The 23,090-nt window shown below is 34.7% G+C and overlaps 1 protein-coding gene and 1 long non-coding RNA gene across 3 annotated transcripts; one reads left to right on the plus strand and one right to left on the minus strand.

Moving 5' to 3' along the window:
• Positions 1 to 2,109: 2,109 nt before the first annotated feature.
• Positions 2,110 to 8,293, minus strand: LOC130049138 (uncharacterized). 2 transcript variants are annotated; one of them, XR_008797646.1, is made up of 3 exons: positions 8,055 to 8,293; positions 2,698 to 2,864; positions 2,110 to 2,588 (listed from the first exon to the last, which is right to left on the minus strand). XR_008797646.1 is itself a non-coding variant. In XM_056146337.1 (3 exons), the coding sequence occupies exons 1-3, from the start codon at positions 5,535 to 5,537 to the stop codon at positions 2,503 to 2,505; spliced, it is 312 nt and encodes a 103-aa protein (XP_056002312.1). In that variant the 5' UTR covers positions 5,538 to 5,700; the 3' UTR covers positions 2,110 to 2,502. The 2 variants fall into 2 exon arrangements, 1 of the variants encoding a protein (XP_056002312.1); XM_056146337.1 differs by lacking the exon at positions 8,055 to 8,293 and adding an exon at positions 5,479 to 5,700.
• A 7,563-nt stretch (positions 8,294 to 15,856) lies between these two features.
• LOC130049143 (uncharacterized) lies at positions 15,857 to 21,528 on the plus strand. The gene is made up of 3 exons (XR_008797653.1): positions 15,857 to 15,933; positions 19,463 to 19,715; positions 21,060 to 21,528. It is a non-coding gene; the product is annotated as an uncharacterized LOC130049143 (long non-coding RNA).
• The last annotated feature ends 1,562 nt before the right edge of the window (positions 21,529 to 23,090 follow it).

Consider the following 23,090-nt stretch of genomic DNA (forward strand, 5'->3'; position numbering starts at 1 on the left):
CTGCTTAATGGCCATGGGCGGTGAGCATACGCCTAAATTTGAAGCCCTTCACCGGCCTTTGTGACGTCTCAATATGAGTGAAAAATTCTCGAGCGAGACGTTAAGTAAGATACAATTAAAGTATTCCTTGTGACAAGACCTTTCCGTAGGTACATGTACCAACATTTTTAACCCATCACCTTGGAGTTTGACCTACCTTTTAAAACCTTTAACCTTGCTAATAATTTTTGATCAGTTGACCTTGGAGTTTGACCTTCTTTTAAGAATTTGACATTGGACTAACTTGTAAATATTAAGAACTTTCATATTGCACATGAGCATTTCCTGTGACAAGATCTCTCTACTGGTACCAAGGTATTTGAACTTGTGACCTTGGCCATTATCGGGGGCATTTGTGTTCCATTGATTGATTATTGTTTAATGTCCCTCTCAAGAATATTTCCCTCATATGGAGATGTCACCACTGCCGGTGAAGGACTGCAAAATTTAGGCCTATGGTCGGCGCTTATGGTCATTGAGCAGGGAGGGACAGCTAAAACCGAGGTCCTGTGTCACAGCAGGTGTGGCACGATAAAGATCCCTCCCTGCTCAATGACCATAAGCGCCGACCATAGGCCTAAATTTTGCAGTCCTTCACCGGCAGTGGTGACATCTCCATATGAGGGAAATATTCTTGAGAGGGACGTTAAACAATAATCAATCAATGGAACACAAATGCCCCCGATAATGGCCAAGGTCACAAGTTCAAATACCTTGGTACCAGTAGAGAGATCTTGTCACAGGAAATGCTCATGTGCAATATGAAAGTTCTTAATATTTACAAGTTAGTCCAATGTCAAATTCTTAAAAGAAGGTCAAACTCCAAGGTCAACTGATCAAAAATTATTAGCAAGGTTAAAGGTTTTAAAAGGTAGGTCAAACTCCAAGGTGATGGGTTAAAAATGTTGGTACATGTACCTACGGAAAGGTCTTGTCACAAGGAATACTTTAATTGTATCTTACTTAACGTCTCGCTCGAGAATTTTTCACTCATATTGAGACGTCACAAAGGCCGGTGAAGGGCTTCAAATTTAGGCGTATGCTCACCGCCCATGGCCATTAAGCAGTGAGGGTTCTTTAGAGTGCCACGGGTCATCCATGATATTAACGTGATCTTGTTTAGTGTAATATTGTTTAAGTTTGTCATAAAAATCATGTTGATTTACAAGTAAATTATATGAATTTATATTGATTTTATGTTTGTTTTATGCAAATCAGATAGAGAGACCATTGGACAGACTAAGCTCAAAAGAACCTGCTCATTATGAGAAAGAAGTGTTTTTGTTTTACCATCCGTCTGGCGCAAGCAAGACAACAAGAGATGATATTGTAAAGCGCCTCGAAGAAGAAGGTGTAAAGTTTTATGAGGATGGACAGATCGGGCATAGGCAGTTTGATACCATGGAATGCGCCGTAGACCAGTGTTACTGGACGATTGCAATCATGACCAAAGAAGCCCTTTATGACAAAACATTTACTTTGCAACTTCTGAGCATTTTAGATGCGTTTTTAAGAGATAAGAAAATTAGATTGATTCCAGTGTTGGTAGATACAGATGTCGGCGATATCCCTGGTGCCATTCGATTTGTGACGTATGTCACTGTTGATGCAAAGAAAAGATATCTAGAACAACTCATCTGCACAATACGAGGTATGCAATATAGTTTATTCTGCAAAGAAAAAAATGCAGGTCATCACCCACTTAAGAAAGTAATTTTACTTAAAATAATGAGATTTTTTTTTCAAATTCAAATTTTACATTCATTTAAAGCGACTATATTTACAATATCAAAATTTATTAGTGTTATAAGCAAAATATTAGTTATAATTTGCTATGATGCTTTGAAATCTTTCTTAAAGCAACAATCACATACTAGCGAACTAGTGAACTAGTGAACTAGAGTTTTCAAGCAGTCTAATTCCAATTTTCTCCATCATTTTTTCTTAAAACTAAAATACAGTTCTTTTTAAACTTATTTTTAATTATAACTTACTTTGATGTATTCTAATGAATAAAAAAAAAAACCCACATTGTGTGGAAATTTAATCATTTTCATTTGAAATGGAAATTTATTAGGATAATTTCATTTGGTACATTAAATGTATCAAAATTCAGAGAACAAATTCACCACCGTTCACATCAATACTGATGCAATTTGCACATGATTTTTGCAGTTACTTTCCAATTCTTGCAACTCTCTCTCTCTCTCTCTCTCTCTCTCTCTCTCTCTCTCTCTCTCTCTCTCTCATAAACAGAAAATGTTAAATTGGGTATAGTATACAATAAACATTCTGTATATTGTTGACATTCATACACTGCCATTGTAAATGCAGAATTACTTTAGTTTAAAATTTTGAAACAAAATTAAGCAGAGCATCCATTCCTGCTGAAAGGCTTGACTTCTATATTTTTGTTAAACATATTTCCATTGACAATTTCGATTCCTGTGATTTCTGAGGCTTTTACTGTGATAGGTATTTTTGGAAAGGTATAGGTGGAACATTTTTCTTCACCACACACGACAGCTGTGTAATATGAGAATCTCTAGCTGGAAAATGAATTAACACCAAAATATAATACATGTATTCATTTAAGAACTTCTTTTCTCAACTGAACAATCAATTTAGATATTGGGCAGGTAGTAAAAAGTAACAAACTTAATCCTGTTGATTCCAAGTCAAAAAATACAAGAGGAAAATGTTGCTGGCTGGAGTGCTGTTTGACAGTTGGCTCTGGTACCATTGTCATATCAGTCTCATCAAATACAATCTCACACTTGAAATTTTCTCCTTCTCTCTTCTCGATCACAACTGTTGATTGCTTCCTAAAATTTTGATAGTCATCATTATCTAGATTTAATGAAATGTTGTGACGAGAAGTCTACATTTTTAATAAAGGAAATGTATCAAGTTTGTTTTTTTTCATTTGGAAATTAACTCTTCTGCCAGTTTTCCACTGTGAATTTACCCTAGGGTTTTCATATATACCTTGTGAAAAATGCAGTTCAATAATTCAAACATGCATAGAATGTTTTTAATTTTTTTTCTCAATTTATAATCAAGCATTTTGGTTTAAAAAAAGGTCGTTTGTCGTGACATAGACAAAGGTCAAATAGTATTCGACTTAACCCGCTGCTTTCAATGTGAGGTCAAATAATTTCCTTGATATTTCAAACGCTTACTTCTCCTAGGCACCTGACCCCACCTCCGGTGTGTCCAGGGGTCCGTGTTTGCCCAACTCTCTATTTTGTATTGCTTGTAGGAGTTATGAGATTGATCACTGTTCGTTATCTTCACCTTTCATAGTGTTGTGCACTAAACAAGATTCGCAAAGGTATGTAAAGAAACTTCAAATAATTTCTAGTTCCAGCGAATGTAAGGAAATTACAAAGCATTGCTAGTTCCGTTTAATGTAAGGAATCTACAATTCATTTCGAGTTCCGGTTAATATAAGACAACTACAATTCATAACTAGTTCCGGTTAATGCAAGGAACAGTGATCAATCTCATAATCCCTATCTATTTAATGTAAAACTTATACGGTACCAATTTTGATGCACCAGATGCGCGTTTCCACTAACAAACTGAATCTGCACTAAGTCAGGAAGCTTTCATGTAAGATTGAACTTTTCTGACTATTGTCTTTGAGAAGAAATGTTTTAAAGATTTCCCTATATTAGATGTAAATGTACGTATTATATACAAATAGTAACCTTTGTGTTACAAAGTATATGATATATTATAGGATTTCTTTTACTTAGAGGGCCATATTTTCTGTGGATTGTTTTCTGTACAATTGTATGTTACTCATTTTACAGAAACAATACATTTTCCTTCGATCAATTATTCCTATATGGCTACATGTAATTTATTTTACAGCGACAATTATATATGTTGTTCTCTAAGTACTACTTCTAAATTATTCTAAGATTCGGTCTGGAACAAATCAGTGTTGCTTATTTTAGCCATGTGACCATCAACGATGTGTTGACACAAAGGAGAAACAACGCTTGATCTGAATTTTATTAAACTTTCCGGCTTTGCAAGGGAACTGAACTACTACTATTCTGATCTACAAGTATTTAACAAACGAGTTCTGCTTTTTCGTGATTTTTTTTTTTTTTTTTTTTTTTTTTTTTGGAATGCTGCAGGGTATTCTCCTCCTGTGTCAGTGTCGCCCAGTTTGTTGAATTGCGATTGCTGCTCGTCGAGTCTAACTACAAAATCACTCAGGTGTGACAATCACATTTGGGTAAATACGGGTAGAATAAAATAGGCTATCTGAACGAAAGATGGTGGGTAAGATGACAAATGTGTATATATTTCAGAATTCATGTCAGCTTTAAGGCATTCAAGACGGGAGATAATTGTTCCTTCATAAAGTAAAAGGTTATTCTGGTAAACTTTTAAGAACAAAACATCCGCATCCGGGAAGGCATTACCAGCCTTAGCCATACATAGGTCAGTAAGTGAGATGCTTCATACCAATACGCAAGTTCCGAGTTACCCAAAAGTTATTTCCCTTTGGCGAACTCTTTCGCATTTGATGACGTATGGTGGGTACACAATGTATACATTATATCGTAGACTGGCATTGTACATAACGATTACGTACGATTAATGTAATAAAAGCGTAACTTTTGTTTATATCAATCACTGGTATGCATATTCTGGCCATATCAAGCATAATTTGTTTGAATAAGATCATCAAATTGGCTATTAAATCATTATTCGTTTCCTCTTCTACATGAGTGACGCTTTTATCAAAGAAAGATGGCAATTAACAATATTTGTTTGAGCCATTTTGTTATCCAATACTCATAAACTCACTAAAGTTGCCTTTTCCCTGAGATAGGATGGTCTCAGAAACTCTGGATAACATCTTTTAAGAAATAATACAACGATAGTAATTAGCAATTGTACCCACTGTCATCATATTTTACGTCATAATTTACGGAAGAGTTCGACAAAGGGAAATAACTCTTGGGGAACTCGGAACTTCCGTATTAGTCCTTTGTCTAAAATTGCTATTTGGTTTTAAATACAAATTACTCTGTTTACCTGATCAAAATTACAGGGCCGAAGATGGGTGTAACGGGTCAACAGGGAATGCTTGCTCCTCTTAGACACATGATACCACCTCTGGTATGTCCAAGGGGCCGTGTCTTTACGCCACTCTCTCATTCTGTTGACATGAACTAATAAATACGTATACCTTTCTCATCTTATCCGCCATATTTCTCTCAGGTAGCCTAATTTACTCTACCCGTGTATACCCCAAATGTGATTGTCACACCTGAGTGATTTTTCTAGGTGAACTCGACCAGTGCATATGCATAATATGTAATGCACATGGCATATTCGCCAAAAAAAAAACAAAAAAAACAAACGTGTCAAATACGGACGTCTACTCAGCAGGTATCGGAGATGTGCACTTACCGAAAATATAAGATTCTCTTTATTCTGATAAATCCACGAACCAAAATGATAAACTCCATTTGTATCTCGTTAGAACTTTACAACACGTTATCATTCCATTATACAGACTGTGACACACTTCAGGTGGAAGTATATAAACACTGCTCAGATTGTCATGCAAGTAAACGAATAATTCCTGGCTTTTAGGTTCTTTATATACTTCCACCACCACCACCACCACGCAATTACCGGTCGCATTGCTCAATGGTAGAGCGTTTGCTTCCTAACAGGAAGCTCATGAATTCGAATCCTCCTCATGCCATCGCCAACCTAAGACGTAAACATTGGTAGTGATTGGCCCTCCAAATGCACTGCATTTACGGGTCTTTCGGAAGGCCCTATGGCGGTAGGCGTTTGCACGCTAAAGAGCCCTCGCTACTAGGGGGTAATAACCATTAATCATAGTACTTCATCCACAAGTGGTGTATAATAAGGGTGAAAATTGTGAAATAACCAGCCAACTACTACCATTCATACTTTCGTTAACATCGCACACACTCTACCTACACGTTCGTTAACACCACATACCACAACCCTTATTTTCATTAACACCACATACCACCATTTATACACCACGTACCACCATTCACATTTCCATAAACACCATTTACACACAGCTAATGGCACATCGGATGCTAACACATGTGTTTTAACACCGGTTTTTTGTTTTTGTTTTTGTTTTTACACCAATCACACCACTACCTATACAGGTCAGAGAATTGATAGTTTTACATATCAATATCAACGAAAGAGGTAGATCTACCGTTATTAGTTTGCATGTACATTGTATCACCATCATACTACCACGCACATTTCCATTAATACCACCATACTACCACTCACATTTCCATTAACACCACTCATACACCACATACCACCACTTACCACCACTTGTACACCACTACTGACACATCAGATGTCATCACTTACATCTTCTTTAACATTACTCACATCACTACCTATACAGGTCTGAGAATTGATAGTTTTACATATCAATATCAACGAAAGAGATAGATATACCGTTGTTAGTTTGCATGTATTACCATCATACTACCACGTACATTTCCATTAACACCACCATACTACCACTCACATTTCCATTAACACCACATATCACCACCCATACACCACTCAAACACCACCTATACACCCCATACCACCACCTGTACACCACTACTGCCACACCAGATGCCATCACTTACATCTTCTTTAACATTACTCACAACACTACCTATATAGTTTTGCATTTCTTAGCATGACAGATTGATCTACCGTTTTTAGTTTGCATATATCACCACCATACTATCACTCACATTTCCATTAACACCACATACCACCACCTATACACCACATACCACCACCTATTCACCACTTACACACCACCTATACACCCCATACCACCAACTGTACACCACTACTGGCACACCAGATACCATCACTTACATCTTCTTTAACATAACTCACATCACTACCCATATAGGTCCAAAGTTATGCATTTCTTTGCATAACAATATTGATGAAAGAGATCGATCTACCGTTATTAGTTTGCGTGTGTCACCACCATACTAACACCCACATTTTATTAACACCACATACCACCACTTGCACACTACACACTACCACTTATACGGTAAATAACACCTACTCCTCACTATTGCCACACCAGTTCCCATGACTTAGGGTTTCTTTAACACTACTCACACTATCACCTATGTAGGTCCTTAATTTTGCATTTCTTTCCATAATATTAATTAGAGATTGATTTAGCGTTATTAGTTTGCATGTTTCACCACCATAACACCACTCAAATTTTCGTTAACATCATATACCACCAATTATGTACCACATACCACCCCTCACATTCTCATGAACACGACTACTGGCACCGCAGTTGCCACCACTCATATTTACTTTAACAAGGATCCGTGTTTACCCTACTCTCAATTGTGTAATCATTATAAGATTGTTCATTATCTTCACTTTTTCATGAACAATTATGAGACTTCCTATATTTAAAAAAAGAAGAAGATAATTGATATAGTAAAAACCCAGATCTATAGAGAGAGCAAGTGCTCCGATAAAAGGAAGTTTAAAATGCATCTAATGCAGGATACTCTTTTTCATTTTCAAGAGTATGTTAGACATAATCAGATGGGGAAAGGGGGGTTTCTTTAGGTGTCAGAAGTTTGGCCTAACCCTTCCTTTGGTAACAGGAATATAAACATATACACTTTATACACCACCATACACCGTATATCGTTACCCCTTTACACACTGCTCGCAATAATTATGTAAATTAGATTTCCTTACATAACGTAGTGATGATCGGGAGAAAATAGAGGGGCGATTTCAAGGTCACAATATGAATTATGACCTTCGCGCAAATATAAAAATGTTGAGCGATTTGATACGAAATTGAAATAATATATTATTTGACAAGAATTTTTTTTTCACGTATACGGCTTATCACTTGATAACACCTGTCAATATAACGACAACATATAGACATGAATTGTAAGATGTACGTCGTGACGTACTTTTTCGTTGTAATCTCATAGGGTGCGAAGTGCACAGATAGTTGTTTTCATAACTATAAAACTGTTCTGCTATATCCATAATAGAGTTTAGGTCCAAAGTACTTCTAGAGTAAAAATGAATTATATTTAAATATTTAGCGTAAAACTATATGGGATCCGGGTTCGAATAAGTCCCCACTTCCCCTTGCTTGTCGTAAGAGGCGACTAAATGGGGCGGTCTTTCGGTTGAGATCGCAAAAACCGAGGTCCCGTGTCACAGCAGGTGTGGCACGATAGAGATCCCTCCCTGCTCAAAGGCCGTAAGCGCCGAGCATAGGCCTAAATTTTGAAGTCCTTCACGGGCAGTAATGACGTCTCCTTATGAGTGAAACATTCTCCAGTTCAACAATAAAAAATCAATCAATCACATAAGATTCAATACAAAATAAAGGCCTAATGCAGAAAGATCTGACTCAAACCACACAATTTAGTGAACATATGCATAAACTCTTTGCATGTTATATAGAACTACCGAATTGCTGAGCTCATTGTTTACAAAACAAAGTCAAAGCGATTTTCAGAAAATAGCCGCGTTTCCGAGAAATGAAAACGAAAGTGCTGTGTTTCTAGGGACTTTATAAATTGTTGATTTGATAAATGTGTGTTCATTTAATAAATGTGTAAACTTTCAACCACTGTTCTTCTTTAGTGGGAGCCCATTTCTGCTATTCCGTAAGTCGTTAGGTATTCGCTCAGACATGGTGATGAAAGTGAAAACGCGAATTGTGTATTGCGTTTATATACTTATTGTGACGTCATAGAAAAGCAGGTTTTTCTACAACGTCAATAACACTCTAAATTAATTAAATTGTTTATTTAATAAACATGTCAACTTAAAACCTTGTGTTATTCTTTAGATTTAATACACAGGAATACATAGAAATACACAGGAATACACAGGATTTCACAGGATTTTATACCGATTTTCAGAAAAATACCTCCAGGTTCCTTTTCCAGGAACTCAAAGCGAAAGTACCGCATCATAGACCAGCGGCCATAGGCCAGCCTATTCACCCGCTCTACAACCCCTGCTGGGGTTGACCCCGTCCTAGTGCACTCCGTTGACCCCGACACCGCTTGACCAATCAAAAACGCCCTTACTTGACCTCATTTGCATAAAAAGTGCACTCAGTTGAACCCCCTATCGGGACGCCTTATACTACTAACGGGGCATCTTAAGTAAAAGAATTCCGGTCTTTGTTTTGATAAGTGATGAATCAATTGTCTTCCATGCCTCGGTAATGTTATAAACATAATTGATTTCTGCAGCAAACTAGTGTCACTGTTATGGCGATTTATCCCCCTTAAAGCAATACAATTTGAGGTTACCTGCACGTGCGCTAGTGTGTATAAATCATACCAAATTCTGCATATTTCTTTTACCCCTATGATTCAAACCCAGTAAGGAGATCGTTTAACTCCCGAAGCAAAAAACTTATATTCGCCAAAGGTAAAGTTCCCTTCATTGACATGGCCCAACATTCTTGAAACTATCAAACAAATGTACAGATTGTTCACAATACATTTTCAATAATTGCATGTACCAAATCATTAAATAAAACCCTATAGCATTGCTGTCCAATCAGATTTTATATATTCAATATTTAAAAAAGCAAATCAATTGAATTCTGGCTACATATCAATTGCTAATCATGAAATAGATAACCTTCATTTATTGACTAGTTTTACAATATACACAAAATAAAGGTGCTATTATCAATGATAACATCAGACTCTGTATTAAAATGATGAGGATATGACCTATGAAATAAAACAATACTGATAGGAAGAAGTTTAAGTAGATTACGCAAATAAATATTGCCTGCACCATCTTGTACAAATATGGGATACGTCTAATCGTATCTAGAATCCAACTGCGAACATGGTATTGTGAAATAGCTGATATAATCTGAATTTGTTGCTTGGGACACATCACTATATTCAAATTCGTCCGATAAACTAAAATTACATTTCTAACCGTCTGATATATGTAATTAATTGCATGTACCAAATCTGGTGTGTCCAGGGGTCCGTGTTTGCCCAACTATCTATTTTGTATTGCTTGTAGGAGTTATGAGATTGATCACTGTTCGTTATCTTCACCTTATATGGAAGATAATGTCACAGAGAGAGAGAAAGAGAGGAAGACTGACTCACAATTAGATCATCAAAATAAGTTGTGCCCATGCATAATTACGTTATGCTTTATTTTATATTTGATTTTTGTGAAACGTAGTGTAGATAAAGGATGTATTTGATGAAATATAAATCATTTAATAACTTTTAAAGTGATGTCTTAACAACGATGCTTTTTGGATGAAAAATTCGTTTGATTTCTTAGTATAACAAATATCACCCGGAGTTCATCTGCACTAAGCACGCGGGACTACTTTTCTCTGCAATGCGTCTTCCCCGTTCTAATTTTAGCGTTATTTATAGAACGGGAATTTTAACACAAGCATTGTAAACAAAATGTATTGGTTTGATGCTACCAAAAATAAACACAACTAAAGATATGAATAAAATACAAATTAAAATAGTCAACTTGATGAGTTAGGACACTGACTGGTAGAGGTAGACAGATTGTAAACACGAGTTCCCCGTATGTATCGTCTGCTTTACGAGTTCGATAGTCGCGACTTTTGATCTGGTAGATATTAATGAAATTGAACTGCGTTATATGGAACTCAGTCAATGAGGGCAATTTAGATGAAACGTTGTTAAGCTTTTTACTTGATATTGAAATGGAGCCGAGTCGCATTCCACCGTTCTTACGACACAAACAGTGTTCAACGTCTCCTCGTACACAATGCAGCATACATCCAGTCACCGCTTGTTTTCTTCCTTTATATCTAATTCAGCTTTTAAGCATTGCACCTTTAATTTGGGGTATAATCCATTCAATTCTGCACAGTAACTCTACCTGACCTGAACGCACAGCCAGTTTTGCTGTTGTTTCTACTGTTACGTAAAGGTACATGTATTCCTACGCGCCATTTAAGAAAAAACGTTAATTCAAGTTTTTTGATGAGAGAAACTATCTGTTTTTCTATTTTAAAAACGTAATTGAATGATAAGAAATAAAACTTGTAATTCTTTATTTCATGCATGTGTCAGACGGCAAATTTGACAGAAATCCTTTTCCTGTCCAATTTTTCGTTTAATACATACATTAAATAAAGAATTATAAGTTTCATTTCTTCAATAAGAGTGTTTGTTTTCATCACGAAGTCTACTTCAATGACTACTTTATAAACATACACATAATAATCTGAACAATTATTTAAACTTTATTCCTAACGTTATCCTAACCATATCAGTATATTTTCCACAGAATACAAAAATACTGAGGCGCGATGTAGTTGACAATAGTAAATGCTTCGCTTTAATGTGGTGCTCTATTGTACCTGTGTTATGTTTGACACAAAACACAGTTACCTTCGTGTACCTTTATTAACAGTAGTAGAATATTCATATATTATTTTCTAGTACATTTTTATAGAATATATATTTTTACCGGTACATATTAAGTTTAAAATCAATTTCCATGTTCACCTTATATAGCGAAAATTAATTCGATTTTTTTTAATGTACACAAACAATGCCTACGAAATTCAATCTGAACCATAGCCAAAACATCTAAATTGTTTTCTTTCAGATAACATTCAAGTAGAAATTAGGGTAGGCCATTGGGGAATAAATTATTTTGTTTTAGAAATTTATTTTCGAAGACGATGTCTCAGAGAAAAACATGCAAAATCGCTAAAATCGTCCAGATGGGTACCTAGAACATTCCATTTTGTTATATGTTTTTATGATCTAAGGTGTGAGATGAGATGAAAAATGTACTCTGGAATTTCCTCACGTGTTTCTATTTTTTTTTTTTTTTTTTTTTTTTTTTTTAGAAACAACTGGTTTTGATATATAGCAATAATTGGCATTCGTGCATAGCAGTAATAATGGAAGTTTGATGCTTTATAGAATAATTGCAACACTTAAAAAACTATTATATTTGTTATTTCATCAAAACATACATTAAATTAAAAAAATATTAATGTTTTGCTCTTATTGCATCTATTTATGATTAAGGATAGAGCAATATGTAGGCTAAACTTTGGAATTACAGATAAAATATGCAAGTTTGGTGTAGAAGTAAAGCTTAAAAGGAGATCAAAATTACATGTAATGATATAAATCTTAAAGATCAATTCAGGTTTTAACAAATATATAAAATCCACTGATGGCTTTTCATATCTAATATATGAAGTAAGTAGTTGAAATAATGACCATAGTGAGTTTAACCAATATCTTGTTTACTTGATATTTTTATCTAAACATAATTTATATGGTTTTATTTTATAGGTAATAAACAATTTGTATTGTAAATGAATGTTATAAAGTCAATAAAAAATGAAAAACATAAAAATGAACAGTACATACCATAAATGAAAAAATATTACAAGATTATGAGAATGTTTGGAAGAGTTATCTCCCCCAATGCCGCTCTTTATTCAAGTACGGGAAAATACACATAACCCACTTTTCTCTCTACGTGTGTGTGTGCACTGGTATAGATCTAGGAAGTGAATTATAATCATGAATAAACAAACTGACATATTCTTCGTCATAAAAGGGATCAGTCGTGTATTCCAACTTATTTCAAGTTCAAGTCTACACCCTGTATTTCCTACAGCTATACTTCTACTATTGCATCCAAACTTTTTAATTATAAACAAACTTTGCAGTGCTTAGATATAGACCATCTTATACGTACTCCACCAACATGTTCTTGTTCTTCATCTTCTTTCAACTATAGTCCAGCTGGACATGTCATTACTGGTGATGTTGATATAGTTGAAAATGAGGACCTCAAATCACTTATTCTTAAAGGTCCTAAATACAGAGAACCTCGGTCTTTTAATTGGCGACAGAACTTCATCTCTATTATGAGTTCTGTCGAAGATTATGCCAGACGATGGGCTAAATATGAAAAAGAAGAACTTGATACATTGTCAGAATGGGTTAAAAGCATAAGAGGGATATTAAAATCCCGCATTAGACACATGAAAACAAAAGTACGTACCATCTATCCTTCTGTGTTTAGTAAACCAGAAGTGATAAAAGAATTAGATAGGTTACATGAGGAATATGTTTTGGTTCCAGCTGACAAAGCTAGTAACAACATTGTCTTTGTTTGTAAGGCTCATTATTACAACTGTATTTTAAACGAACTTGGCATTAATTCCACTTTTGGTAATCATACTTATACTCCAACTGCCCTTTCAAAAGATGAAATTCTTCAAAATCATGCTTCAGTTTAGACACATTTAATATTCCAGTCAATGGGTCGAATGAATATGAGTTACCGTACCTATACTGGATTCCTAAACTACATAAAAACTCTTACAAACAAAGATATATTGCTGGATCCAGTAAGTGCTCTACCAAGCCCCTATCTTTGCTCCTCACGAAAATGTTAACAGCTGTGAAGGAGAAACTTCAAACTTACTGTGCGACTACATATGCCAGAAGTGGTGTTAATCAAATGTGGATTCTAAAAAATTCTAAAGAACTTTTAGTAAACTTGAAATCACAGAATTTTCCCCAAATCAATAGCATTAAAACCTATGACTTTCCAACACTATACACGACCATTCCTCACGATAAATTAAAGACTAGACTTTTTGACATCATAGACAGTTGCTTCTTCAACAAAAACGGAAATATTCATATCTAGTGATCAGTCATTCAAAAACTTATTTTGTTAAACACCATTCCGATTCCACGCACAAGTACTCTGAAGTTGAAATAAAAAATATGCTAGAGTTCCTCATTGACAATATCTTTGTGGTCTTTGGTGATCAGGTCTTCCAACAGTCTGTTGGAATTCCCATGGGCACGAATTGTGCTCGTTTGTTAGTTGACCTGTTTTTATATTCATATGAAGCAGAATTTATTCAAAAACTTCTACGTGAGAAGAAAAAATCTCTCGCTGTGACCTTCAATTCGACTTTTAGATATATCGATGACGTTTTGTCTGTTAACAATGATAGCTTTCATTCATATGTCGATTTGATATATCCATGTGAGCTCGAAATAAAGGACACCAGAGAGTCGTCCACTTCTGCTTCATACTTAGATATTTTATTGAAAGTAGACATTAACGCAAACTGACAACTCAACTGTATGACAAACGGGATGATTTCAGCTTCTCCATCCTTAACTTCCCATATTTGTGTAGCAATATTCCATTATCACCTGCATATGTTGTTTATATATCTCAACTGATTCGATAGGCAAGAGCTTGTTCTGGGTATAGTCAGTTTTTAAATCGAGACAAGCTACTGACAAACAAGTTGATGGTACAGGGATTTCAACAGTCTCGATTGAAGTCAGCATTTCGCTAATTCTATGGTCGTTATAACGATCTAGTTCGTCAATACAACCTCGCATTGGGTCAAATGCTGTCTGACGTGTTTCATACCGATTGTTAGGCCGTTCTTGGCACACTGATTTTGACTGCGGATAACTCCGTTTACCTGATCAGGATATAGGAATCACGGTGGGTGTGACCGGTCAACAGGGGATGCTTACTTCTCCTAGGCACCTGATCCCACCTCTGGTGTGTCCAGGGGTCCGTGTTTGCCCAACTATCTATTTTGTATTGCTTGTAGGAGTTATGAGATTGATCACTGTTCGTTATCTTCACCTTGCATAGAAAAACCTAGATACATGTATCATGTTAACAATAAAAAAAGTTCATCAGGACATTACACTAGTATCTACTCATGAAATTGGAATTACACCCACACTCTTGTTTAGTTATAACCAAAACAATAATCACACATTAATATGAAATTATTAATATTATATTAGATATCATAAACATAATTAGAATATGGATGTATAAACTTGTAAAAATATATTATTTCTGTACAAATGCCTTGTCGGGACATTATACTGAATATCAGGATGTATGAATTATTTTGCATCAACATTTATTTCTTTTTAATTTATGAAAGAAAACAGTTTATTTAATCAAAACAAATTTTAAAATATATTTTTAATGTACTTTAGCATGTTTAGTGATAGGTTCCCAGATGTTGACATTACTGTGGGTGTAGCGTGCAAACAGAAAGTACATAGTTTTAGTGAAAGGTGAAGATAACGAACAGTGATCAATATCATAACTCCTACAAGCAATACAAAATAGATAGTTAGGCAAACACTAGATAGATAAGTTTTTATAATAGATAGTTTAGTCAAAATTTACACTGGGGGAAAATTGTAGTGGAAGGATTGATTAACCAAAAAGTTCTAAATCTTTGTGATATTACAGTTTCTGTTTCATCCAATATATGTTCGATTTTTATACTCCTATACGTGTATTTCAGTTTTATGATTCATGACACAGGTAGTTGAGACTTGGAACTAGTTCAAATGTTATTAAATTCACTAATTACTGAAAATCTTACTTGTCACTAATGACGAGTATAGTAGACATTCACTCTTCCTGAGTGTCACATTTAAAGTCCAAACTGCTTTCCGTTCGTCCATTACCAAATCTGTGTCCAGGTAAATAGATAAATTTTATCCCCAACTTTCACCCATACGTTTAAATCAGGTTTGAAATTGCCGACTAAGCAAGGTCTATTTTTAGGTCACCTGAATCATTCAGGTGACCTATTGCTATCTGTTTTTGATAACGCTTAATATATACGTGTAATGTTATCAATATCATGCTGGACAACCGGATCGAACACTAAGAAACGGGTCAAAGATTTAAAACGCGGTTTTGGGATACATACAAATATTCACTCTTAGCGATCGTTTCACTCAGGTACTTGGATTTACATTTATTAGGGTTAAACGTCATATATCAATTTCTATTCTTTTTATGACATTGAATGTGATGTTAATTATATACACTGTCTTTCTATCAAGCTTGCAATACCAATAAATGAATTTCCCAAACATCAATTGCAGAAAATGAAGGTCTTTAAAAATGTATACATTCTAAGTAATTTGAATTACTATGTAATTACTTAAATATTTCTTACGAACTCTACTTGCATAGTAGATAATAGATATGGCGCTATCACTCTAATCTTTTTTAAAAGATGAGCTTGTTTTAAATACGATATTCATCTGATATTTTCAATGTTCATAATTTCCCCCCGTGATTATTGAAGTCACTGTTACGACTTTTTGTAATAGTTTATTACCAATTAATGTTATTGTTATTTCGGATTTCAAACATTTCGGTTGAGCATCACTGAAGAGACATTATTTGTCGAAATGCGCATCTGGTGAATCAACATTGGTGCCGTATAAGTTTTTAGGTCACCTGAGGGGTGGGGCAAAAACCATGTAATTTTAAAAAATCTTCTTTACTCCTGGACATCAAGAAGCCAAACTGTGGGCATAATTATAATGAGCGTTGAGCCCTCTACCAAAATTGTGAAATTCATGGCCCCTGGGGCAGGGGTTCTTGTGTTAGGGTGGGGCTCTATTGGTCATATAGTGAAAATGTAGAAATTCTTTGAAAATCTTCTTCTCTGTCTCTGGGTATTAAGTAGACAAACTAATAGTATGGTAATGATGAGCAAGGATGCCTCTTTAAAAATTGTGAAATTCATGGCCCCTGGATCAGGGGTTCTGGTGTGTTAGGGTGGGGCTCTATTGGTCATATAGTGAAAATGTAGAAATTCTTTGAAAATCTTCTTCTCTGTCTCTGGGTATTAAGTAGACAAACCAATAGCATGGTCATGATGAGCAAGGATGCCTCTTTCAAAATTGTGAAATTCATGGCCCCTGGGTCAGGGGTTCTGGTATTAGGGTGGGGCCCTATTGATCATATAGTGAAAATGCATTTTATTTCTTTGAAAATCTTCTCCTCTGCTGCTGGGTATTAAGTAGACAAACTAATAGTATGATAATGATGATCAAGGATGCTTCTTTCAAAACTGAAATTTATGGCCCCTGGGTCAGGGGTTCTGGTGCAAAGGCGGGGCTGATTGATTATATAGTGAAAATGCAATATTTCTTTGAAAATCTTCTGTTTTTGTCCGTCGCCGTGCGTCGTGTGTTAACATTTGAACATTTTCAGCTTCTTCTCTGAAACCCCTGAACCGATTTCAACCAATTTTGGCATATAGCATCTGTGGGTGGAGGGGAACAAAAATTGTGAAATTCGTGGTTCCTGCCCCCCTGGGGCCTGAGGGGTGGGGCAAAAACCATCAAAATGAGTGTAATTTTAAAAAAAATCTTCTTTACTCCTGGACATTAAGAAGCCAAACTGTGAGCATAATTATAATGAGCGTTGATCCCTCTAACAAAATTGTGAAATTCATGGCCCCTGGGGCAGGGGTTCTTGTGTTAGGGTGGGGCTCTATTGGTCATATAGTGAAAATGTAGAAATTCTTTGAAAATCTTCTTGTATTGGTTTTATCTAAGGAGTAAATAACCCTTTTCTTTATGATGTCTCAGACCTAGGTTTTTTAAAAAGGATTATTGATTGAACATAAAAATGACACATTTACTTCATGACCACATAGCTATTCAATGTTTCTTCCATCCAAAAGTAAAATTCTTATATTTAAACACAAACCTAATTCAAACATTGGAAGGTTGTTACATGATACTCAGGTGACCTATAAGGCCCCTGGGCCTCTTGTTAAATTCTAGTATTCGAACTGGTTTGCGGTGTTTGCTTTGGTCAGTTTGGGCGTAGCAGGCACGAGTAACGGACGTCAAAAGTAACTCGAAATTTAACATTGTAAGATATTCAGTTTGTCATATTGCTTCAGGCAGGTTCCACTATAGCACTTCTGAGGTAAGCTTATCTACTTCATTATTGATATTAATTTCATTTCAGTTTATTTATAAAACTTCCAAATTTCTTCACTTGCAGTTTATTGTTGACTTTGTTGTGTAAAGTTGGTTTCAAGTTTGCATATTGTTAATTTTGCAAGTACTGTGTATAGTTTTAAGTATAGAGTATGTGTAAAACTCTCAAGAGTACACAAGTAAAGTGACGAGTATTAGTAACAATGTGAAAAAACATTGTCAATTATCATACCAGTATGTGTATTGTGTAGTCAGTAAAGTACATGCACAAGTATATGTATATATTGAGTATTGAGTAATAACATATGAAGTAATTAGTAGAGTAAAAGTACATATATGAATATATACAGTGTATCGTAGTTGTAGTACAAAAAAAATGTACAGTGTAGTAGTGATGCGTACACATGCGCACTAGATTATGGTACATGTGTAATGTGAGATAACAATATGTATATTTGAAATGTGCAACTTGATTTTATAGATCCTTTAAATTAGCCACAAATTAAAAAGAAATCAAGAAGTAGGAAGTAAGAGTGGGAGGCAGAGGAAACGTATTAGAATTCCAAACCGAGCCACCATTCCAACTGGACCCAGTGTAGTTATTGAAACAACCGCAGTGCCATTACAGTGACAATCACCAGACTGAGTTTTAATTATATTTCATTTATTTTTGTAATAATTAGTAACAAAATTGATGTAAAAATAATAAAGATGTAAAGTGTGCCATTATCTGTTATATTTCCTGACAACAAAACGTGACACTGAGCGAATTTTAACTTGTCCAGGACGAGTACTGTTTTCGCAACTTGCATGGTTGCCTGGTCACAGTAAGAATATTTTTTCTACTTTTGGGTTTGTGTACATGCAGATGAGTTAATTCATTGTTTATTATATTACCATTTTACAATGGAATACTTGTAGGATTGTGCAGATAAAATCTTTGAATTGATATACAGTGTTTTCACAAGAGTCACAGATGATATACATGTATTAATTTAAGTACTCACAATTACTATGTGTCTTATCTTTTACATCATTTTAGACAAATGTTGCATATTTAGTGAATTTTAAGGTGTTTCAAAAAGATGGTATGTCACTTTAGATTAGGTCAAAATAAAATATGTGTGTTTCCTATTTAACTCTTTAAAACTTAGGTAGGGTACTAAGGTAGGTAAAATATTTTATTTTATTGAGATATTTTATTTGAAATCTTAGTTTTTGATATCCTTTCAATACAGGTCTATATATTACAAATACTTTTCACACATTTTGAAAGATCAATAGTAGTAAAATGTACATCAGAGAAATTCGAATGCAAAGAGATAGCAATTCCAAATTCAGGATTTTTATTTTCTTTTTCATACAGGTATATCATCTATAAAATATTTAGGGTCAGCAGTTAAAAGGGAAACCGGAAACACAAATTTTATTTTGGCCTTACTCTGATGGCACTAGTGTGGCAAGGTTTTGGATATGATAAATAATTAATTAACTTTTAAAACATTCTTTCCATGTTTCAGGTCATACAGGATTTTCGAAGAGAAAAGGAACACAGAAGAGGTACTATTTTGCTCAATCAACACCATGAATTGACTGATCAAAAGTCAGAAGATACTTCCAGACAATAACAGTTTTGCATGTCGTTCTACAGGAAGCACATATAATAGTACTCGACAACAATATTATCCTTATGAAAAGGCGAAGACAACGAACAGTGATCAATCTCAAAACTCTTATATGACTCACCATGCAAGAATGTTGAAAAAACTTCTGGTAATTTGAAATAATTCTTACAATTTAAGTTGAAGATCAAGTATGGACATCTAATATGTATGTCTCAAAATATGACAGTATTTCTCATGATCTGCTGATATGAACAGTCATTTCAAGAATTGATGACAATGTACTCCACCAAGAACTAGCAGAAAAAAGAACGGAATGGACATTGAAATGCAGAAAAAAGGCCACAAAGTTCTCCATTAAGTGGTTATATTGCCTCATATTTGTCCAAAAAAAAGCTAGTATCATTGAACCTCCTGAAGCAAAAAAACAAAGCAATTGATGTCTGAAAGCTGTTTGTTTCTGCTTTAGACTCAAATGATTATGTTGCGCAAATGAGTAGTATGGTCAGTGATGTGTTTACTTCTGTAATTGTTCAATAATATAGGGTTATTGAACTTATATTGGTGAATATTGGCACGAGTTGGCTATGAAAATGCACGAGCTTGCGAGTGCATTTTGACAGCCAACGAGTGCCAATATTCACCTATATAAGTTCAATAACCCATTTATTATATAGCTACAGTATTTAGTTGTTAAATTATATCCCTTTTCACTCAAAATACTCCAAAATAGACGAGAATTCATCAATATTGGCATCTAAGGTGAAGGTGTGCAATATCGGCATGCATTTCTTAACTGTTCAATATTTAATCCGTCATTAATGCATGAAACAAAGTGATTTTGTGAATGGGGACATTATAATTTATGTACAGTAAACATTTGCTTAAGTAAATATCAAATACCGGGTCTGTCAGATTCGGAGGAACGCCGTCTGCCATTTTGGCTTGTTTACTTCGTTACGGTAACGTCAATATTGAACGCTCATACTCGGAATGTTTCGGGCGCATACAATTTACGCAATGCAAAGTTAGCGTTCAATAAATTCTCAGGATATTGAACGCCAACATTCTCTAGATTTTACGCAGATTTTAAAATAGACTATTTATTAGCTATATAATAAGTATGCATACATGTTAACATATAATTATGAAACGCATTAGGAAATATATTTCAATCTACAGAATGGTACTTTTTAACAGAGTTATCATGCATATATACATTGAATATTTCAAGTTTATATATATATATATATATTCAGTTACGTTCCTATGCGAGATAAACACGACTGAAGAAGACCGGTAACACGGTCGAAATATTTCAACAAAGTGTTCAGAGTTTTTCTATATTTTACTTCCAAAACAGAGACTTTATATATATATATATGCTTTTTATCACCTTTTCGTACTCTTCAATTTTCATTTTCTTCAGAAAATTGTTAAAATCACAATATTGTATAGCTATTGTAATACAGTATGCAAGTATTAATACTTTCAGATTATACTTGGATACAGATATTGCTCAACCAAGACAGCTAGTTCTCAAAGATTGGAATTTCCTTTTCACATGCAAGAATATGAATGAAATACCGGCAAACATACATATTATGTTTTATTTTTGTGCCGCCATCAGACAACTCTATTTTTATGTAAACTATATTATGTTCCACCACTTTTAACTAAAGATGTATACTAGTGAGCTAATTGAATACGCATATAAAATGAAATATTAGATAAGCGCACGATATAGATAAATTACATATAGAAATGACGTCAGTTAACATTACAAGGAGAAATAAATATTAGAATCATTTCACTTCCTGTACTTTTATTTGTATTCATCATTATTACTAAGTTGTTCAGCATAACGTTCTTGTTAAAACCCAGGAACAGCGAATATGTGATAGCAGTACTCACTTGTTGAGAAGAACTTGATTGATGGGTAGGAGGTGTCATAGTCAACGGATGAATGTTGTTATGGGCGGAGCTACTGTATTCTGATCGAACAAATAAAATGAATTAAGCAATGTGATGTTATATTGATATCGTACCAAAATCAAGAAAATGTTCTCTCAGTCTCTCACTAACAGAACATCGTTAAACTTACCTATTGTTAATCGCAGGATGTGACTGAATTTCTCAGAAATCGGAGGAAAACTGGTCAAAAAGGGAGGAAAACACCTCATCCTACCTGGAAAAATATCATTTTCTGTCACTTTAGATCAAATCCAGAGTGTTGCATTTTTTCGAAAATTGAGCAAATCAGAGGATTTCCTCTGAAAAGAAGAAAAATCACATCCCTGTAATCGGGTGTGTTGTTAAACATATAACCGGAGAAGTAATAAAAAGAATGAATTTCAATGCGTCAGTACATTATACATACAATGCATAGCCATTTATACAGACATGCATGGACACCTGAATAAAAAAGAATTCCGTTCTATGCTTTGATAAGTGATCAATCAGCTGTGTTCAATGCCTCGAGACATGGACCACAATTGATTGCTGCAGCAAAACAATGTCCCCGTGATGTCGATTTATCTACGTTTACCTGCACGTGCGTTAGTGTGTATGAATTCGTACAAGTTATGCGTACACCCTTTTCTAGGATTGAAACCAAGTAAGGGAGTTCCCATGAAAAATACTCTAGCAATGTAGTTGATGTTATTATCCGCGTTTTCAAGTAAGATATATATATATATACCACTACATTCATCATATTCGCCCAAAATTACTTTGCTTCATTGATGTGACCAAAATTATTGAAACTATCAAAACCATGTAAGAAATAGTTTACAACATATTCAATGTGCAAGAAGTGTATGTACCGAATTAGCCTAATTAAACACGACCTTGTGAGACCGGTGTCCAATAAAATCTGCTGTATTCACTACCTAAACAAACAAATTAATAAATTTCTGATTATACATCAATAGGTAATTAAGATGCAGATTAACTGACAATTATTTATCAGTTATTATACACAAATTAAAGCTACTTCAATAACAACCTGAGACTCTGAGTTAAACCGATATGTGAATGACCTTCGAAATTAAACAGGAACTTGTATAGGCAGATTAAGAAAACAAACATTCTCTGTACTATCTTGTACAAACAAAGGGTCAATCCAATTTTATCTAGGATCCACCGTGTGATAGTTCCAAATAGATGAAATGTCCCTCACCTGTTTATTAGGTGCATTATTTTATAGACAAATTCGTCCAACAAGTGTCGTAAACAAACATTTGATTTCCAGTCGTCTGCTATTCTGAGAGAGAGAGAGAGAGAGAGAGAGAGAGAGAGAGAGAGAGAGAGAGAGAGAGAGAGAGAGAGAGAGAGACTGTTTCATAATCAGTTCACAATAATTGGTGTCAATGCAGGATTATAATACATATTATTTTTTATTTTCGTTCTGATATTTGTGAAACGAAGTGTATATAGAGGATACATTTGGATAAGTATACATATGTCTGTTCGTTATCATCACAAATTCTTTTTCAATGACTAGTATTGACTAATCTATCAACAT

The sequence above is a fragment of the Ostrea edulis genome, chromosome 8 (assembly GCF_947568905.1).
Source record: "Ostrea edulis chromosome 8, xbOstEdul1.1, whole genome shotgun sequence".
Taxonomy (NCBI): domain Eukaryota; kingdom Metazoa; phylum Mollusca; class Bivalvia; order Ostreida; family Ostreidae; genus Ostrea; species Ostrea edulis.

Excerpts from the sequence above, each read along its gene's own strand:
- LOC130049138 (XM_056146337.1), bottom strand. The coding sequence starts at position 5,537 with ATGGAGTTTATCATTTTGGTTCGTGGATTTATCAGAATAAAGAGAATC. Across the intron at positions 2,865-5,478 it reads AAGAGAATCTTATATTTTCG|GAAGCAATCAACAGTTGTGA; the intron begins GTAAGTGCACAT and ends TCAAAATTTTAG. Across the intron at positions 2,589-2,697 it reads CTTGGAATCAACAGGATTAA|CTAGAGATTCTCATATTACA; the intron begins GTTTGTTACTTT and ends TTCATTTTCCAG.